Source organism: Trachurus japonicus, chromosome 16 (genome assembly GCF_045865225.1).
Source record: "Trachurus japonicus isolate A0001 chromosome 16, Traja_1.0".
Lineage (NCBI taxonomy): Eukaryota > Metazoa > Chordata > Actinopteri > Carangiformes > Carangidae > Trachurus > Trachurus japonicus.
Window position 1 is genome coordinate 29776932 of NC_140922.1, and position 18757 is coordinate 29795688.

Genomic DNA, 18757 nt, shown 5'->3' on the forward strand with positions numbered 1-18757 from the left:
AGTGCCCTCTAAAACAAGGTTGATTATAAACAGTGTTCTTCAAGAAGGTATGGTTGTGAGTTGTAATCATAGTTGATGGTTAAAATAGCTATTGCATGGTTATACAAAGAGTTGATTATTGCTATTGTTATCACATCACATGTTCTTTTGAGAATGCCGATTTAATAATATGGCCACAAGTGACTATATGTCTGTAAGTAATGAGAGTTAATATTATTTTGCAGGCTTGGTTTTTGAGTCCACTGTGGAAAATAGAACAGATTTTCTTCCTGATGACGAGGGAGACGGCGAGATCTGACTGCTTCCTTCATCCCAGAGGGAACTCATCAATTCCTCACAACATCATTCCTACACAAGTTCACCGAAGTGTTAGGATTTGACACGACATCCATCACCTGATGTTGACTTTTTACAAATAGGGTGCACCCAGAAGAACAAAAGACACTTACTTGAAACGTGAATAAACTCTTTGACTACACTGAAGCCATACAAGTAGGTTAGTTATAACTGGTTTCAAGTACTGGAAGCAAAGAAACTGAGCTGATCTGAGTTGAACTTATGTAATGTTCTTTTCAAAGAGATGCCTTTTATAGATATTTTTTCTTTCTAAATATAAGGTTTTCAACTTTGGTTAATCCCTGGGTCTGTGTTCATCTTTCCTGGCAGCATTTACCTCCACAGACCTAATCTAACTAATCAGAGCTTACTCCTGGCCCTGCACCATTACAGGCAGGTTATAGCTGTTTAATGGGTTACGTAAGTCCTCATCAATTCTCCTTCTTATCTCTCCGTGACCTTGTGACCCCGCGGTTTAGAAAAAAGGAGATTATTGAGTTTGAGTTTGAGTGTTCGTCTGCAGCCGTAAGAAAGAATCAGGATCTGAATTTGCAGCGTTTGTGACTCTTAATCAGCGGAGAAAAAAAAAAAAAGGGAGAGGGATCGGGGATATACTGTGTTGCAGATGTTCTTTGTGCAGCTCTGAGTACACACAGTGACTTCACAAGGATGCAGCGGTGAGAACAGAGGACGGCGTGTCATGAGACGTCCTCCTGGCTTGTATATTGTATTACCGCCACAGCGATACACGAGGAACGGATCTGGTCACTTATGTCCTCGGTGTGTTCCTCGTTCAGCAGGAACACAGTGTCTCCATCTCTGTAGCTCCACACAGAAAGTCACCTCCAGCTCCGCCCCGGTCAGCATCTAACACCACCGGCTTCGTAATCACATCCACACGGTGCATATGCGTGTGATTTCTTTTTCTTTTTCATTTTTTCGGGGGGAAAACCAACATCTGGCGAATACTTTTTTTTTTTTTTTACTGTTCCAGCTGAAGGAAGCGGCGCAGAGAAGCAGCTTTAACATAATCATTTCATGAGGCATATTAAGTGTCTTCATGTGCAGATCATGAGCCTGAGAGGACATGGCATGCATCCTCCCGCTTCTGAGACACAGCAGCTAAAGCCACTCATATCTGAAAAACACACACTGTGCACGGGGGCTTAATGCCTTGCTACTGCTCACCAGCTCACGCTTTCTTTGTCCCCCCCTCGTCCCCCTGAAAAAGTGAAATGATATATATTTTTTATCCATGTAACTGATTTTGCCAGCTTGAGATAGGTTCAAATTTCTATAAACCAGCTATGAGTGAAATATGAATATTTTAAGCAGCTTAGCACTGATTTAAATATATTTACCAGCAGTGTTTTGGCTGTGGGCCAAGACACAGTGTAATGCTCACAAAGCTACCACTGCTAAACTCAATTTAAGAAAGCTGATAATTCAGACTGGCAGCGCTAAAGCAAATAAAGTCATTTAAGTAAAAAATATTTCATTTTCTCATGCTTTGAACAAACAGGGAGGAGAATGGCACAGAAACCAGCAGAGGACATGGTACGGACTAGAGGACACTGGGCCACAAGAGGACGAAGCAGGCGAGGCGAGGGACACGTCTGTTAGCGACTCACAGTAACAGGATCAGTGATGTACCACTGATCTTTTATTATAGGAAATACATGGAGACCTCAAACCTGTGCAGCCAACTACATTAGTACCTAAACAACAATAGCTATAGATCTTTTTTTTCAGCTCCAATACGGCCAATTTATCTCCTGACATGGCTAATTGGACCTCCGTTGTCATTAGTAACATGCAATGTGTGGTTAGGTCTAGAAAAAGATCCTCATTTGGATGTAAATAAATACGTCCTCAACATTGTAGGATCTTTCTTTCATGGTTACAATAAGAGAGAGACCAAATTAAAACGATGCTCCAAATAATAATGGAAATAATGGAAAGTATTAGTAGTTACATCACACCCATGCAAGTTTCATTAGATAGCCATGTGTCGCATCAAAAAGCTTTCTTTAGACATTTATTTTTATGTTTTTATAGCACAATGCAAGCATGAGAAATAAAGTGTAAGATAAATTCAATGTTTGATGGATGACTTCTAAATATTGTCATAAATAGAAGTAGAAGTAGGTTGCAGGTACACTGGTGCTTTAATGTGTGGACCTTTAACTTTTCAATTATTGTCTCGACATAACAGCCAAATGCTCCAAAACTTAAAAAAAACCCGTGTCAACCCTACTGAGAGGTCCACACATCATTAGTCGACCATACTTCCCTCTTTTAAAGCAGAAAAGTGCTTTAAAATTGGACTTTTGAATCGTCAAACTATTATTTCCAAGGTCAGGGATGAAGCGACTAGTTAGGAACTCCAGCTGCGCTTCAAATCATTATCACATTAGAGCTCGGCGCTGGTTGATGTGCTGCTTTTAAACATGAGCACCGCACTCGCTCCGTATTTCTAGTATGAATAAGACAACGACTCCTCATAAGGAGGAAGAGGGAAGTCTTAAACTGGAAGAACAAGTGAAAGGGAAGTGCAGCAGCCATGGTAGAAAGCGTGCTCTGCTGCCGCTGCTGCTGCTGCTGCTGCTGCTGCCAAGGGCATAAAAAGAGTCACTGACACATTATATGCTTGAGTTACCTGCAGTGAAGGATGATACAATGACTGTTGCCATTCTGCGAAACAGCTGAAGTTCAATCTGTCTCAGCCAACATGCCCACCGGCTGAAGAAGAAGAAGAAGAAGAAGAAAGGGGGCTCCCAAAGACTGTGCAATAACAACACACACTCACTCACTCTGTCTGTCTGTCTTTCAAAGGCAATACCACTTAGGTCCGTTTTTATGCTCCCATGTGGTGACAATTGCATTTATCAAAGTGAATTTCTTCTGCCCAGATTGAGGTGTAAAGAGGTTTAGGGACCTTTAACTCAACATATGTGCCTGACCAACACCATATCTTGAATACTACCAATTTAAAATCCATTTTTCTCTCTGTTCTTGAATGCATGAACACTCAGTTTATGATCTCTGGACTCTTCTCAGAGTTTTTTTTTTCCTCCAACATCCTCCATCAGGCCAAGACTTACACTACATTTAAACAATAAACTTGATCTAATGACCTTGGTTCTTCCCACTCTGGTCCACTGCAAGTGCAAGTGTCAGGATAAACTGTCAAAGATATGCACAAAGTATCTGGTGGAATAAGTGCAGGGCAGGCTGCTCAGCGGGGAAAACATTTAGACCGTTTTTTAACTGTGGACCTTTTGCTCCGGTGCTCTCATTCTGTTTTACTTGTTGAGTTGAACTGCAGAGCAGACAGAGCTATTACATTAATAAAGTACTTTCTGGCCTCAAATTGAGTTTCCTGCTAAAATAGTCACAGTGTGTGTGTGTGTGTTACAGGTTGATACTTCCTCAAATGTGGAATAAAAACTACACTGAGCAGTTCATGACCGATTCATCTTATTATTTTTTGTACGATAAACACGTCGCAAAAGGTCGCTTGAAGTATGATGATACGTTTTATTTAGAGGTGCCATGCCTTCACACTCACACACCTCACACCTAATATATTATTTTATATAGTATTTGTTCTCGTGTTTAGTCGACTTAGAATGTTTGGAGTTTCTTTAAAGCACGCAGGCTTTCCACTCTTCTTTTCTGTTTTTGGTGTAGGCTATTTGTGTGGCGGTGCTACAGCGCCACTACAGGCCTGGTGTATATGTACTACAGCGCATTGAGTCGTTTTCAGAAAGCGACTGGAACTATATGGTTAATATGCACATCTGGCACTCCTTGGCTTTTAATACAGCATGAGAGTTGTGTGGTCTCTGTTTGTCTTTTATTGTATTTTTTTTATATTTCTCAGTGTTTTATCTGATCTTGTGTTTTTCTTACTGCTATCATATGCTTTTAATTTACTGTGTTTTAACTTTATTTTACTGTTTTGTATCTGTTGTTCAGCACTTTGGTAACCTTGTTGTTTTTAAAATGTGCTATACAAATAAAGTGGATTGGATTGGATCTGAATATTTACTTATTTATCGCAAGTGTCTTCACACATCGGCCATTCAATATCGTTCCTACTGAGCAGATACAGAAATGGAGAAGTTAGAAATTTCACACCTGACCCATGTTACAACCATCCCTGGTCTGGAAAACACTATTTCCAATCAAATGTATAATAAGATCATGTTTATATATGATATTTAATGAGTAATGATGATTAATATAATCCTGGAGAATTAAAACAAAACATATTAGCCAAGTTCAGTAGTTCAGGACAAAAGCTCTTTGAAGAGGGACGTGATCTAACTAAATCTTTTACGCTGCCAACTGGCAACGCTCCAGTCACATGATGCCACCGCCATAAAAGCACATCTGTATCTGTGTATGTGTGTGTCAGAGAAGCAGTGTATACTTTATATATTCATGCTTGTATGCTGCATTCATGTTTGTTCTGGCTGTAGCTCTACTTTGTTTCTGTATTCAGACGGATCCTTGCCGCCTTTGGCTGAGGATGAAGGTCGTGTTGCTGCTTGTCCTCCTCTCGCTGTCATAAAGCAGCGTTTTTGCCTCTTGCACACAGCGTCCCATTGTTAATTGAGTTGCAGGGAAATGAATAGACGTGTTTTCACAGTAAGTCCTCTCTCTGTGCTGGTGAAAGAAGTGCTGATGGCAGATAAGCTACATTTACACCGTAGGGAGGTGAAGGGAACACAAAGGCACCTGAAGGAGAACAGCAGTGTATTTCACTCTGAGTGTCCACGTGTATATACAGATTCTGTGCTGTGCTCGGCGTTATTGGTTTTGTATCAGTGCACGACGTCTTCTCTTTCTCCGGTTTTTTGTCTGATCTCCTCGTCTGTCACATTACGGAGGCTACAAAAATGAAGAGTGGTCATAGGCGATCATTCTCAGGTACACGGTGAGCTTTGAAGTCGATGAAACTAAAAAAAGGAAGAAACCTAATTCCGTTCCCAGAACAGAGATGTCTCACATTAATCTGCAACAGCCCAGGGCTTTTTGTCTTGGAGATATTGCAGAGTGAAGAACATGCTCTTTATATATACACGTTATGTATTTTATTTTCCTGAAATGGTCTGTGGATTACAATAATGGCATTTACAAAAAGAAGCTGTTCCCCCCCGCTCTTTAAAATGGCTGCGTCTTCACCTTACACCGATAACTCAAGCATCAAATACCTGCTGCTCTCCATACAGGAAATAAATGTCAAGAAATTGATTTCCTCTTTTACGGGTATCTTTCCTTTTTAAAAAATAGCCTCCCTTTAACACGGTTCCATCAAATCAGATTAGTTTTCTCTGATTGAGGTCAAATGTAGTTCACCCAGCACGCTTTTAATTGAAATGATAGCTCCGGCGCTAGCTTGGATAACCTTGACTTCTAACACCTTCTAATTCTGCTTGCTAATTCAAGTAGGGAGGATGTAGAGCCGGTAAACAAATTAGCAGAAAATCAGCACGAGGAGCCGAGGAGACGCTGAATGCAGCATCACGCTCCGGCTAAAAAGTGCTGCAGGAGTTTGAATGTGACTGGAGACTGTGAGATTGCGCACAAAGACAGTGATGAGTTCACACTCTCACACTCAAACTGAATGATTAGTCATGCTGCTGATAATTTTTACATCCTCCATCTGCTCTGCATTTTGGGAAAGCAGGAGTAGAGGGGGTAGTTAGCCCTAGCTCAGGATGGAGACTGGAATAGAGGAAACACCGGATTGGTAGCTTGGGTGAACCCAGATGAACCCTCCAAAGATTTCATTTTGCTTTGCAGATCCGCCTTGAAGATGAATTCACATTCCCCCAAAACTTGGGAACCAATAACAAACTGTTTTTCCTAACATGACGACAGAACGGAGACCCTTTTGTCTACGTGCAACATGGTGGCCACCAAAGAGCAGCTATCACTTTGAATTTGAGGGATTGTAATATTGATATTTTCACTAAAAAGCAAACAATTGCATGAGCATTACGTTTCTCATTGCTATGTCGACTGGATTATTGCTCTGATTGGTTGCGTACAGAGGCATTTTAATCTATGTTTGGAAGTCGCAGGTGGATACACCTTCATTATCTTAAATATGATGAGGTGGGGTCTGGTGGTAGCCTAGGGAAAACTGAATCAATTTTGTTTGGATCAAAGATTAAATTAGTTGGAGGCACTGAAATCAATGCCAAAGACTCAGTCAGTTATTTGGGTTGTGTGTTAGACCACCACTTGTCAGGAGTTGGTCGGGCTCAAAAGGTTCTCATGAAAGTGAATCAAAGCTTGTTTTTTGGCCGGAGTATCAAGATTCCTGGATGAAAAACTCTGGCAGGTACTTTTATCCAGCCAGCCATATTTTGATTATGCCTGTGGCTCATGGTACCATGTTCTTACAATGAACCTAAAACATACATGTAGACTTCAAACTTCACAAAACAAAGCAATAAGAATCATCTTGAATCTCCCCAGGAGAACCCACCTAGACTCTACCCATTTTGATAGGAATCGATGGTTAAAAAATACAAGATCGAGTCTCTCAGTTACAGCTGTGTAACGTCCACAGGATCATTCTTGGAAATGTTCCCAACTACTTCATTAATTATTTCAATCTGGTGCGTATCACGTTTCATAACAAAGTGTCAAAAAAAATCAATCAATCAATCAGTCCAACATGAACAGAAAGTGATGTAGGACTAGGACGCCTCACAGACATAGAATTGAACTGAATAGTTCGGCATCATGGATCAGCCCCATAATCCGATAGCCGATCTAGGTTTTCAGTCATGGGCTTAATGTTGGATTGGTGCATCCCTACTGAAAACTTGGGAACCAATCACAAACAGTTTTTTTTTAAACATATGACGACAGAGAAGCAACGTCTGGCAGCTTTTGTCTACATGCAACATGGCCGCCACCGAAGAGCAACTATCGTTTAATTCAGGTGTCGCTTTCATTTTGAAAGACTATGATGTTCATTGTTTTGTCGGCTGGTACGTTCTGATTGGTTTGAGGTCAGTCCAGTCGCGTATAGAGACATTTTGATCTACGTCTGGAAGTCGGCGGTAGATGCCCCTTCACCACCAACCCCATGGTCAATCTCCAATGTGCTGAGATGCGGTCTGGTACCTCGTTGGGGTAACTGTCCAATATGAACAGAAAGTGAGGTTGCCAGGTTTGGTACCGTGAGACCAAAACGATACAATATCGCCATTCAAAATATCGCAATATTTTGCTCTCTCAATTTTTTTCCCTCACTCCTAGTATCTGGAAACCCTGACTCTTAACAGGTTTTACTTGTTTGTTTGTTTTTCAACCACTCTTGTACCTTAGGAACCTTATAGGATGTTGTTTTCACCCCCCTGAGCGTCTCCTGGAGTCACCTCCCTCCCCTACGGCGGCAGGTTTGGCCAGAGAAGCTGCTGCTGCTGCATCTGGAGACTCATCTCACTTCACTGCAGGAGTTCATTAACATATTTGTCAACAGCCATAACACATTTTGCAGACGTCCATAGGCAGAGGCTGTTGTATAAACAGATAAGGAACGACAGGACTGTAACAGGCAGCTGTGATGGAGAATATGTCGTACTGGGGAGAAGTCAATGTTGATTAATATTACAAATCCTTAAGCTTCATATAACAACATTTATTATTTAGACTTTGAACAGAGAGCATGAGGAGCTGCTGACGGCTGAGAGACGACGGGGCCGGTCTGACGTGTCGAAGTCTTAGTCGACGCTACAGTTAGTTACAACACTTAAACTACGACTGTATTATTTAGCAAGTACAAGTTCACGAGTTCATCACAGATATTCTGCCTACAGCCATGTGAATAATCTGTCCGCTGCTTACACACATAAGATTGATATCGATCTTCTCATCTTACTTACCGACAGCAAAAACAAGCATATTTCCACAAATGTTTAACTAACTGTCAGATTATAAATGCATCAACATCTTCTGCCCTGTGAAGTGCATTTCTCTCTTTTTTTTTTCCACTGCTGTGTCTCCGTCAGCTTCTGTTTTGTGCCCCTGAGGGGTTTTTATCACAGTCCCTGTTGAATCTTTAACACACCGCCTGGTTTCATATTATAATCATGTTCAACCACAGAGGCTTTTCTGCCAAACACTGAAAACGATAGTCCACTTTGATGTGTGTCTTTCTGACTAGAGTGCAATTTATAATCTATAATCTCCTTCTTCTTTTTTAAATTTAGACCTTATTCTCATATTTATTATTAGTAGTATTATTGTAATTGTGTTGTAGATTTCATCTCCTGCTTCACTAGTGAGCGCGATGCAGCTTCAGTTGAGTGGAAACTCTGCTCTTCAACACACACTCACAGGGGAAAATCTCAGTCTCACACAGATGAATCCAAAAACAATTTCATCTCAGCACAACATCACAAACACACACACTGCAGTGGGACCTGCATGCTTACATCTCGTTTCCATTTACCCACTGCCTGAAGAGTTGTGTGTTTTCACTATTAGAAAACTACCGTGGGCTAGTTGGCTTTTGATTGTTGGTGTAATGCATTCATACTGGATTTCTTTCTGTAAACAAGCTCTGCCAACTGCGAAAAAGCTGCTCATGTCACGGAACAGCTGTCACGAAAACACAAGGAGGAGTGTTTTTTTTGCAGGAGCGTTACCTCCCATGTGGTGCCACAAATTTAGAAAGTGTGACAACACATGCAGTAAACATAATGGGCAGCGAGCGAGGGAGTCCAAATATTAAACATGACAATTATTATTGTCGCTTCTTATTCTCTGGTTGGGGGTTGTTCTCCCAGTCTGTGCGCAGTCTACTGTACGGCAACACTTCTGACAAACACAAACTACAGAGGGAAAGAAATGCAATTTTAAAACACTGCCGCAAGCGGCAATTTGTGAGTTCTAACACTTTTGCGTTCAACAGACAGAAGCAGCTGAATCACCCAGAATTAAAGCCGCGAGCTGCAGCGGGCTGCGGGTTTAAGGCTCCACAAAGCCGAGCAAAGTCACTTCAGGTAATTTAGATTTGTTTAAGAAGCACACGTTTCATTATTACAGCGCATGCAGCAATAAGTACGCACTCAGAGGTCCATTTGTCCCCATCCCTCCCCAACAACAACAGAGGAAACAACTGAGTTTAGACAGGATTTGGGCCGTGTTCACATCCACAGATCAATATGAAACTTCAGATTTGGGTTCATACTTGACCTACAACCACTAGGTTTTGCAGCTCAGGTCCACAAACAACTCTGCACACAGTGGGATTCACTGCAGTGTAAATCTGATGCCATCTATCATAAAATGCGCTTAAGTAAAATATCATCATTATATCATCATAACCATCATCAGCACAGTTTCAGGTAGCACCGTTTTATTGAGTTGCATCATCCAGTAGAGACGGAGCTGTGTTTGTTTCACATGATGAGCATCATCTGCAACGGTAATTACAGAGTTTGGATTATTTTTTATATAACAGTTATCATAACACATCATCAACACAGTGCTGCTCACCTCCTCCTCCTTCAGCTGGAAGAAGTAGGGCTGAGGGGGGGGCTGCTTTAGTCTGAGCAGCAGCTGAAAGTTTGTCAGCATTGATTAAATGTCGACTAAAGAGGAGGTGAAGTATAAACACCTTCCTGTGGAGATATGAGCTAAAACAAACCTGCTTCACTGAGACAGCGGCTGCACTATGGAGCCAGATTTTCTCTTCAGGAGGCTGAGACATGAAGCCCCTCCCTCAAAGTCTGATCTGTTGACACAACCAGCAGGTCCATGGATTCACATTGTTGACCAGGCTACTTCTGTCTGAGTCTGTGTCCACTGTAGATTCAGGTTTCTATTTCTTGGTTGAGAGGAACCAGACATGATCCTCTGATGTTCTGGGTTGTTCACGCTGAAGCTTCTCTTCTCACAACAGCTGTAAAGAGTGGTTATCTACGTAACTGTAGCTTCTCTGTCCACTCCAAACAGTTGGTTATTCTCCTCTCATCAGTTAAATGAGACACATTATGCTGTTCCATATTTTAGACAATCCTTACATTGTTATAATGTCATATGTCCATGCTGAACCTCTGCAAAGTTGCACAACATGAGCTAAAGGGGTCTGGCTGTAATCCACCAACGAGGTTTCACATGGTTTCTAGTCTCTCTGAACGATCGGTAACAAGATCTCCACAAGATTTGTGCAAAACCTGACGTCAGGTTTTACCGTCCAATTAGAGCAAACCAGGATATGAATGGCCAAACTGCAAAGGGTCTGTCCAAAACCAATACATCCATGTCCAAAACAAGTCCACAACACCCACCCCCAATCGACATATCGAAGAAGAGAAACATGTCAAACAGTGTTTTTCAGTTGCAAAGGAAAATTGCAGCTGTTTTCCTTCCCCAAAGAAGATGAAAACCTTAAACTGTGGGAAGCCTTTGTTATGTTATTTGTGGTTTGTGCTCGCCACTTTAGCCAAGACTGCTTCCTGATTCTCAGTTCACACTAGACTTTGTTTTTGGCCCCTTTCAGACTAACTGTAAAACTCCAGGAGGCCGACAGTTTGAGGAACATGTCAGAGTCTGAGATACTTGATGGAGATATTAATTTAATTTAAACAATGTGAACATCTCAACTATGTTTCAGAAGAAACATCAGGGTTTTAAATTTCAGGATTGTAAAAGCTAAATTGTGTTAGCAGCTGTCAATCAGCTCAGACTAAAGCTTGATTGATGCTTCTGCGTCAAGTGGATAGCGTACGTGAACCTGTACGTCGTTGCCTGAAATTCACCTTCAAAAAACTCTAACTACATGTCAAGCCAACATAAACTTTAAGGGCTGTGATTAGTCCACTCAGAACGTAATTTCTGGCATTTACTGTAGCTTTCCAGGTTTCTCTGTCATTTTTAAAGTGTTCGTAGCATTTGTTGTTCCACATCAATCATATCAAACTCCAAAAACATCTCTTTCCACTTTGGCTGCCATTGTTCACTGTGCCCGAAGCAGGAAGATAAGCAAAGTTTCGCACAGCGACGCGTTCTCTCGAAGGCAGAACTTCAAAAGGTGCTTAAACCAGGCTTAAGTGGTCACTTCCTGCACATCGGGAAAACATAATTTTCTCATTCTTTTATACATCATTCTTTATATTTCCGTCTTTATATCCAACTCCTTTATTTATTCCTGTATTATTTTCTAATGGCATGTTTATGACTCCATATTTGTGCACTAAATGTCACTAAGACTCCAGAGCGTCGCTCTAGCAGGTCATTACACGTTCTCCGTCCTCACTGAGAATCTGTCGCTCCACCCTGAGGATCCCCATCAGACATCAGGCCGCTCTTATTACTTATTCTATTGCTATTGCAAATGTGATTTCCAGCCATTGAAAGCCTGATATTTACGCTTTGCCGATGGGCTCCTGCAGGTGGTCTGTGAGTGAAAGGTGCTGCGTGTGCCAGGCTTGTTGTTTCTCAAACAACCTCCACCACCCCCACCTCCCACCTCCCACCTCCTCTCTCTGTGGAGCTCCACTCCCGAGCCTCTTTGTGTGTACTGAAGTGGATAAACACGTTGGAAGTAATTTTTTTTTTTACATCAGCCATTCTCTCTCTCCAACCATCTATCACTGCCAGACTCAGCTATGGTTTCAGCTCCACGTGCAGCGGCAGAACAGCGCCCCCTTCCTGCAGCGGCCCGTAAACTAGACCAGGAAATATCCCACAAACAGGCAGTGAGTCTGATATAAGAATAATATATAATTCTTAGGTTTTTAATCTAACTCAGAGATGTATACTCAAGTGCATCCGAAGCAGAAATAGATCAGATTTTGGAAGTTAATGTTTGATGTTGAACGACCAGCATCCTTTAAAGGGGAGATATTATGGAACTATCACTTTTTGAAGGCTCTTTAACATATATCTAGGTGTTTGTCTTGCCTTCCGGCCTCCAAAATGTAAGAATTGACAAAAAAATCTGTAATTTTCAGGCTCCCGAGGTTGAAATCCATGTGGTTTTATGAGCTGTTCCCTCAGTTGTCTTCCAGTGATGTAACTAGGATTCAGTCCCCTACCTGGGACCAGTAGAAGGGGCGGGGCAAGCAGTGGCTCATTTGCATTTAAAGGGACAGGCACTGAAACCAGCCGTTCTGAACAGGGCTGTTTAGAGAGGATGAAAAGAGCTGTGATGTTTGATCCTTGGGGTATTTTGACCTAAACATGTCACAGACATGTCTTTAAGACACCTGGGAACTATTTTAATTTGTTGAAAAGGGGCAGAATATGTCTCCTTTAACAGTGCTGTTGCAACGGCCGACAGCGGCAAAAACACAGCATGACGTTAATCTTAAAGAACCAAATAACTTGTAACTTCTTGTAACTGTAGCTGTAATACTGTAACTATCCACAATATTTCTACACAAACTCCAGGCTGCACTGGTTTTAATCGGAGCTCTTCCACCACCATGACCTTCAAGCCTCTTTTCTGCCTGTATTTAAAAAAAACAAAACACTGAACCTCCTGCTTTTCTACTTTCGGATGTGATTTCAAGGTCGGTGTACCGAGACGTGGCCGATCTTGTGGCTGTTCTTGAGGGGAAACTAATGATGAGCAGCTAATGATTTTTTCATGCCGGTGTGAGGACATCCTGTGCTGCTTGTCAGCTCAGAAAAGTGCAGATTTTATTTCATGACTTAAGCAAAAAGCTTAGTGTTATATAAAAAAGACCAACACGTCTCAAAACCTTCTGACATCTCCGCATGTGGTTTTCACCCAAAGTCCATTGGTTTCTACTTTAGATTTAATGTTTTAGCACAATTCCCTGGAACAGATGGACAAGCAAACATCACTCAAACGGGAGCAAATAGGAACTATTTTCTGTTGGGATGAATGCTCATTTGCGTTTTTTGGTATTAACAGCTGTCTTCCATGATTATCACTAACATCTCCAATCTGTCTCTCTTCCGCATAGACTCCACCCACAGCTTCCAACCGATCAAACCGAGAAGACAAATAAAACAGATTATCAGGGAAATTAGCTTGTTCACTGAAGGATGCTGTGATTATCACCCCTCCCCTATTTCATACCTAATGCTCTCCATTGCGTGATGATCCGCTTAGCCGCATATTGTTTCCGAGCAGCTTTATTTACAAGTCATCATCAGAGAGGCAGCAGCAGCAGCAGCGGAGGGATAATGTCAACTTTTCCGTTCAAGTTATTGACAGACAGAAGGGGGGAAGTTTTTCTAACCTCGACCTGCAACATTTAGCCTGTCTGCCCCATTAGATGGTGACCTTCATACTAATGTCGACCATGGCAGCGAGCGCCCGCCTAATTCAATCTCCACTCTGCACAGATCACAGAGACATAAAGTGCCAGTATAAATTGATGCTTTTTTTTTTTTTTAAAGATGCACAAATAGTCCTTAAAATTGCTTCTGTTTGGACGTGACCGACCTTGTGGGTTGTGGGTAATGAAAAATTCCTGTATGTATGTAATCCATGGTTGTCCATACAGTCTCGATACAGTGTAGGAACATTTCCTTGACCTAAACTTTTGTGTGTGTGTGTATGTGTGTGTGTGTGTGTATGTGTGTGTGTGTTAAGCTTCTTTTCTAACGGGGTGAACCCTTCTGCTTTTCCACCAGCAGCTCATGCAGTGCATTTGTGAAATACACTCTGCTCTATTCCTGTGAAGTGACCCTGAACATGACTTTCTCCCCCACACAAGTTAATCCAGTTTCCAGCCGACAAAACGGCCCCTAAAAAGCTCCAGCAGACCCTCCACCACCAACCTCCTCCTCCTCCTCCTCCTCCTCCTCCTCCTCCTCCTCCTCCAGCTGCAGGGTCGACATGTTAATGTGTTTCACTCTTTGCTTGTTTGCAGCCGATCTCTATCAAACCTTTATCTTCAATGGCCTACGAGAAAATCGGTTTCTATTATCAGAATATGTCGGCCTCTGTCCTCAACACACATACACATGCACACATGCATACACATACACATGCCCCACTTCAATGTTCTCATTGTTTGGGTTAAACTTCATCATCATCATCTCCTCCTCCTCCTCCTCCTCCTCGTTCTCCTTTAATGTCCTTTCCTGGTTTTTGTCTGCAGTTGAAAAGAATCTCCTTTCTAAACCACTTCGACCTCGACCTCTTGAAAACAGGGTTAAAAGTCTTTGAAGATGCGAAAGAGAAGAACTAACCTTTTATTTATCACAAATGGACAATAAATCCTTCTCTATTTTTAAACCGTGGAAAGAAAACAAGCAGGATTGATGCGTTGAAAAGAGGTAACATGAATACATAGAGAGCTGAGCTGCAGGAGCTGGACAGAATACATTATGTTCAGCTGAGCTTTTGACATTTCTATACAATTTTATAAAGAAAATTAATTTAATGAAACAGCATTTGAAGCTTTAATGGTATAATGTTGCCGCAGGAAGGGATTAAAAACAAGAAGGTCGAGTGTTTCATCAACTGAGGAAGATAAGATTGGAAACATTGAAGCTCTTTTCCTGAGCAAAAATAAACTCTTGCTCCTGAGCCTGTGTGTCTCTACTGGGCGTGGCTTCCTGCTCCCACCTGTTCACCTGAGACTCATCAGCCAAACAACGCTACGATCTGCTGCAGGAGTTAAAGGGATAGTTCACCCAAAATTGAAATTTCACTCATTATCTACTCACCCTCATGTGGACTAAGGGCTGGGAGAAGTTTCAGAGTCCTCCGTGGCTTCTCTGAGTTACAGGGGGTCTCGGCGTAGCAGTGCATGTCCATATGACGGTTGCAAATGGATACCAATTGTCTTCGTAACAAAAAGACACACCAAAAAACATCCAAATACCTCCATGCTGCTCGTATGTAATGTCCGTCTTGTATTGAAGCCCCGAAATACGAAATTGTAAAAATTACATAAGTCTATAATTCAAGCTTGTTTGTAGCTGAAGCTTCTCGAAGCTCCTCTTCCCGGTTCGTCAAATTTGAACGAACTGGGAAGAGGACAGACCCTGGCATTTCGGGGCTTCAATACAAGAGGGACATTACATACGAGCAGCATGGAGGTATTTGGATGTTTTTTGGTGTGTCTTTTTGTTACGAAGACAGTTGGTATCCATTTGCAACCGTCATATGGACATGCACTGCTACGCTGAGACCCCCTGTAACTCAGAGAAGCCACGGAGGACTCTGAAACTTCTCCCAGCCCTTAGTCGACATGAGGGTGAGTAGATAATGAGTGAAATTTCAACTTTGGGTGAACTATCCCTTTAAACACTGTAGGGTCCAGCCCAGCCTCACGCAGCCAGGACTTCTTCTCCCCTGTTCCACTCCATCTGCCTACTACGCGCCTTGTTTACCAGCCGAGCCTCGGCCTCCGATCCCTGACGCTCATTCCCCACAAATCTTATTTAAGTCCGCAGTAAAAAAAATAAAATAAAAAGACCTTACAACTGTCACCTGGCTCCTGCACCGTGCTCTGCATTTTGACTCTGCATTGTAACACTCATTTCCTGGAAAGGTTTTGCAAAATAATGTGTTTTTGCCATATTTCTTGCTACCGGCTGGCTGGCTACTAAAAGCAAAAGTCAGAACTCATCTAGGATTTAATATTTCTAACAAGCTGTTTTCTCAGCCAGTCCAACTCTAACTGGGTTAAAGTGGAGGTATTGTTCAGTTTTAACAGTAGACAAGTCAAGTTGTCAAGTTGTTCACCCCAGCTCATCTTGGTATTAATGATGGCTAAACACATCCAGTATCTGTTGGCTATTAGCCCAATCTATAGTTGATGTCACAGGAGCTGATACTTGGAGACCGAGCCAAGATTGTGACAGTAGTTGTTTTACTGGAGCAGTGTGGCTATTGAAGCTGCTCTGTCTGATTAACGGAGGCAGCGTAACGATCCTACGGTGATCTAATGACGTCCAACTCAAAGACAAGAGGAAGAACACGTGTGATGGCAGCAGCAGGAAATGCAGAAACTTGCAGAAAAACACAAAACACTAATGCATGAAGATCAGGACTGATATGAAGTCTCCAGCATTGGTACAAGGTAGAGGTACGACTGCATGACGTCAGTCTTTTTTAAGGCTATTCCAGTTCTACACATGAAGATCAGCTTCTCATTTGTTGTGTATAATGGGATATAATAAAGCACAGAGTGCGTTTTCCCTCGGTGCACGGCACACTCACGTCCTGCAAAGAACAAACGGTCACCAAATAAAACCTGCATCTGTCCAGATGAACACGTCTGTGTGTTCTTCACAGTGTAGCAGCAGCAGCAGACGCCTGCATACAGCGAGATCTGTTTGGTGTTGTGTGTGTGTGTGTGTTATAACATATAAAACACACACATGGTGATTCTAAATCATGGACTTCCCGCCCTGTTCTCTCCGGCTGCAGACACTTGATGTGGTGCAGCTCAGTGGCCTCGACCTCTCCAAGCTGCATTCATACTGTATGTTCATGTGTGTGTGTGTGTGTGTGTGTGTGTGTGTGTGTGTGTGTGTGTGTGTGTGTGTGTGTGTTTGTGTGTGTGTGTTTTAGATACAGTATATATAAAATGTCATGGATGAGACAAGTGTAAAATTTGCATTTGACGAAATGATGCAACGATGAGCTGGAACATTTCCTGAGAGAGCAACATGTACAAACACTGGAGCCTGGTTCTGTAGCTATATAATGATGAAATACTCTCTCTCTCTCTCTCTCTGTGTGTGTGTGTGTGTGTGTGTTTGAGATACTTTTTAAAGGTGCTTAAGGAGAAATTTAAGAGGAGCATTATTGTTCACGATCACCCCCCCCCCCTCTTAAAAAAAAATCATCCCTGAGAAGAAACATAAAATATTCATTACATTCTTGAAATATGGATGAGGCGTGTAGGCACGGTGTAAAAAAATGATGCATCTCATTCTTCAAAAAAATAAAATAAAATGATAATAGAAACACACACACACACACACACACACACACACACTAAGTGCAGATACTGCAATCGGCAACAGTTCAATGTCAATGTTTTTTTCCTCACATACACACCCACACACACACACACTACAGTAGGAGCAAATGTGTAAATACATTGTAGAGCATGAATGCACATACCGATGCATCACACCTGCACACACACATACCGTAACACACACACACACACACACAGAAAGAGAGAGAGAGAGAGAGAGAGAGAGAGAGACATAAACACAAACACACACTTGAAACTTTCTAAACAGCAACAAGTTCCTTCTGGACTTCCTGCACATTCACACATTCACGTCTATTTTTGGCAACAGCAGCAGCAGCAGCAGCCAGCCCATCATCATCATCATCATCATCATCATCATCATCATCATCATCATCATCGTGCTATTTACCTCGTTACACCATGCATAACTCTCACAACAATCCACGAAAGAGTGAGTGAGGGAAAGGAGACAGAGAGAGGGAGGGAGGAGGAGGAAAAGTGAGAGATTATCCAACAACAACAGGTCGGATGAAGAAGAGCAAGAAGAAGGAGAAGAAGGAGGAGGAGGAGGAGAGACCAATCAAACTTTTTACTCACCAAATCTCAAGACATGTGGCATCCCGTGGGAATATCCCACACAGTGTAATAGCAGCAGTAGAAGCCTGACGGTGCACCTGAACCTCGCACTGAACATCAGCAAGGAGCAGGCAATCTTCATGGTGTTTCTGTGGTTGTTTTTATTCCCTGAATCGGTGGTTAAATCCCCCAGATTTTTTAGTTTTTTCTTTCTTTTCTTTATGTTTCTTTCTTTCTTTCTTTCTTTCACCTCTTTAACATGAAGCAAGGCGACTGCTGCATACAAAAAATTGAAGAAGGAAAAAAAAAAGAAGAAAAATCACGGCATGGTCATCATCATGATCATCATCTTTATCATGACCACCACCACACACACAGCAGGCGGGCTGGGCAACGCGTTCCCCACATCCATTTGGTTACCACACACACACACACTCACACACACTCACTAGGAGAAAAAAAAAGAAAAAGAAAAAAAAAAAGCACTGCGTGTCCAGCTCACTGCGCCAACAACAAGAAGAAGAAGAAATAACCCTCCGATTCAGCTGAAGAAGAGGAAGATGATGATGATGTTGGAGGTGGTGGTGGTGGTGGAGGTGGCGGGGCAGCATCCATGTTAGGCAGGGCAGCGGAGCTTGAGGAAATCCATCTACTGAGGAGAGGAGGAGACAACACAGACAGAGATTGGAGCGGGGTGAGAGGGGGACAGCGGCGGCGGAGGGAGGAGAGGGAGACGGAGGAGGAGGAGGAGGAGGAGAGGAGGGAGAGAGAGGAGAGAGAGAGACAGAGGGCGGCGGAGCTCCAGCGTGACCAGCTGAGAGTGGAGGAGAGTGGGGAAGAGAGTGAGACTGAGAGTGAGAGTGAGCGAAGCGGCAGCGGCGGTCTGA

General features: G+C 42.4%; 1 protein-coding gene across 3 annotated transcripts in view; it reads right to left on the minus strand.

Moving 5' to 3' along the window:
- Positions 1-18104, minus strand: part of grik2 (glutamate receptor, ionotropic, kainate 2) — a 322650-nt gene extending 304546 nt beyond the window's left edge. For all 3 annotated transcript variants that reach the window (XM_085803022.1, XM_085803021.1, XM_085803023.1), the window contains exon 1: positions 17892-18104. In XM_085803022.1, the coding sequence (XP_085659148.1) occupies positions 17892-18012 (121 nt within the window). In that variant the 5' untranslated portion in view covers positions 18013-18104. The remainder of the gene's footprint in view (positions 1-17891) is intronic.
- Positions 18105-18757: the final 653 nt, after the last annotated feature.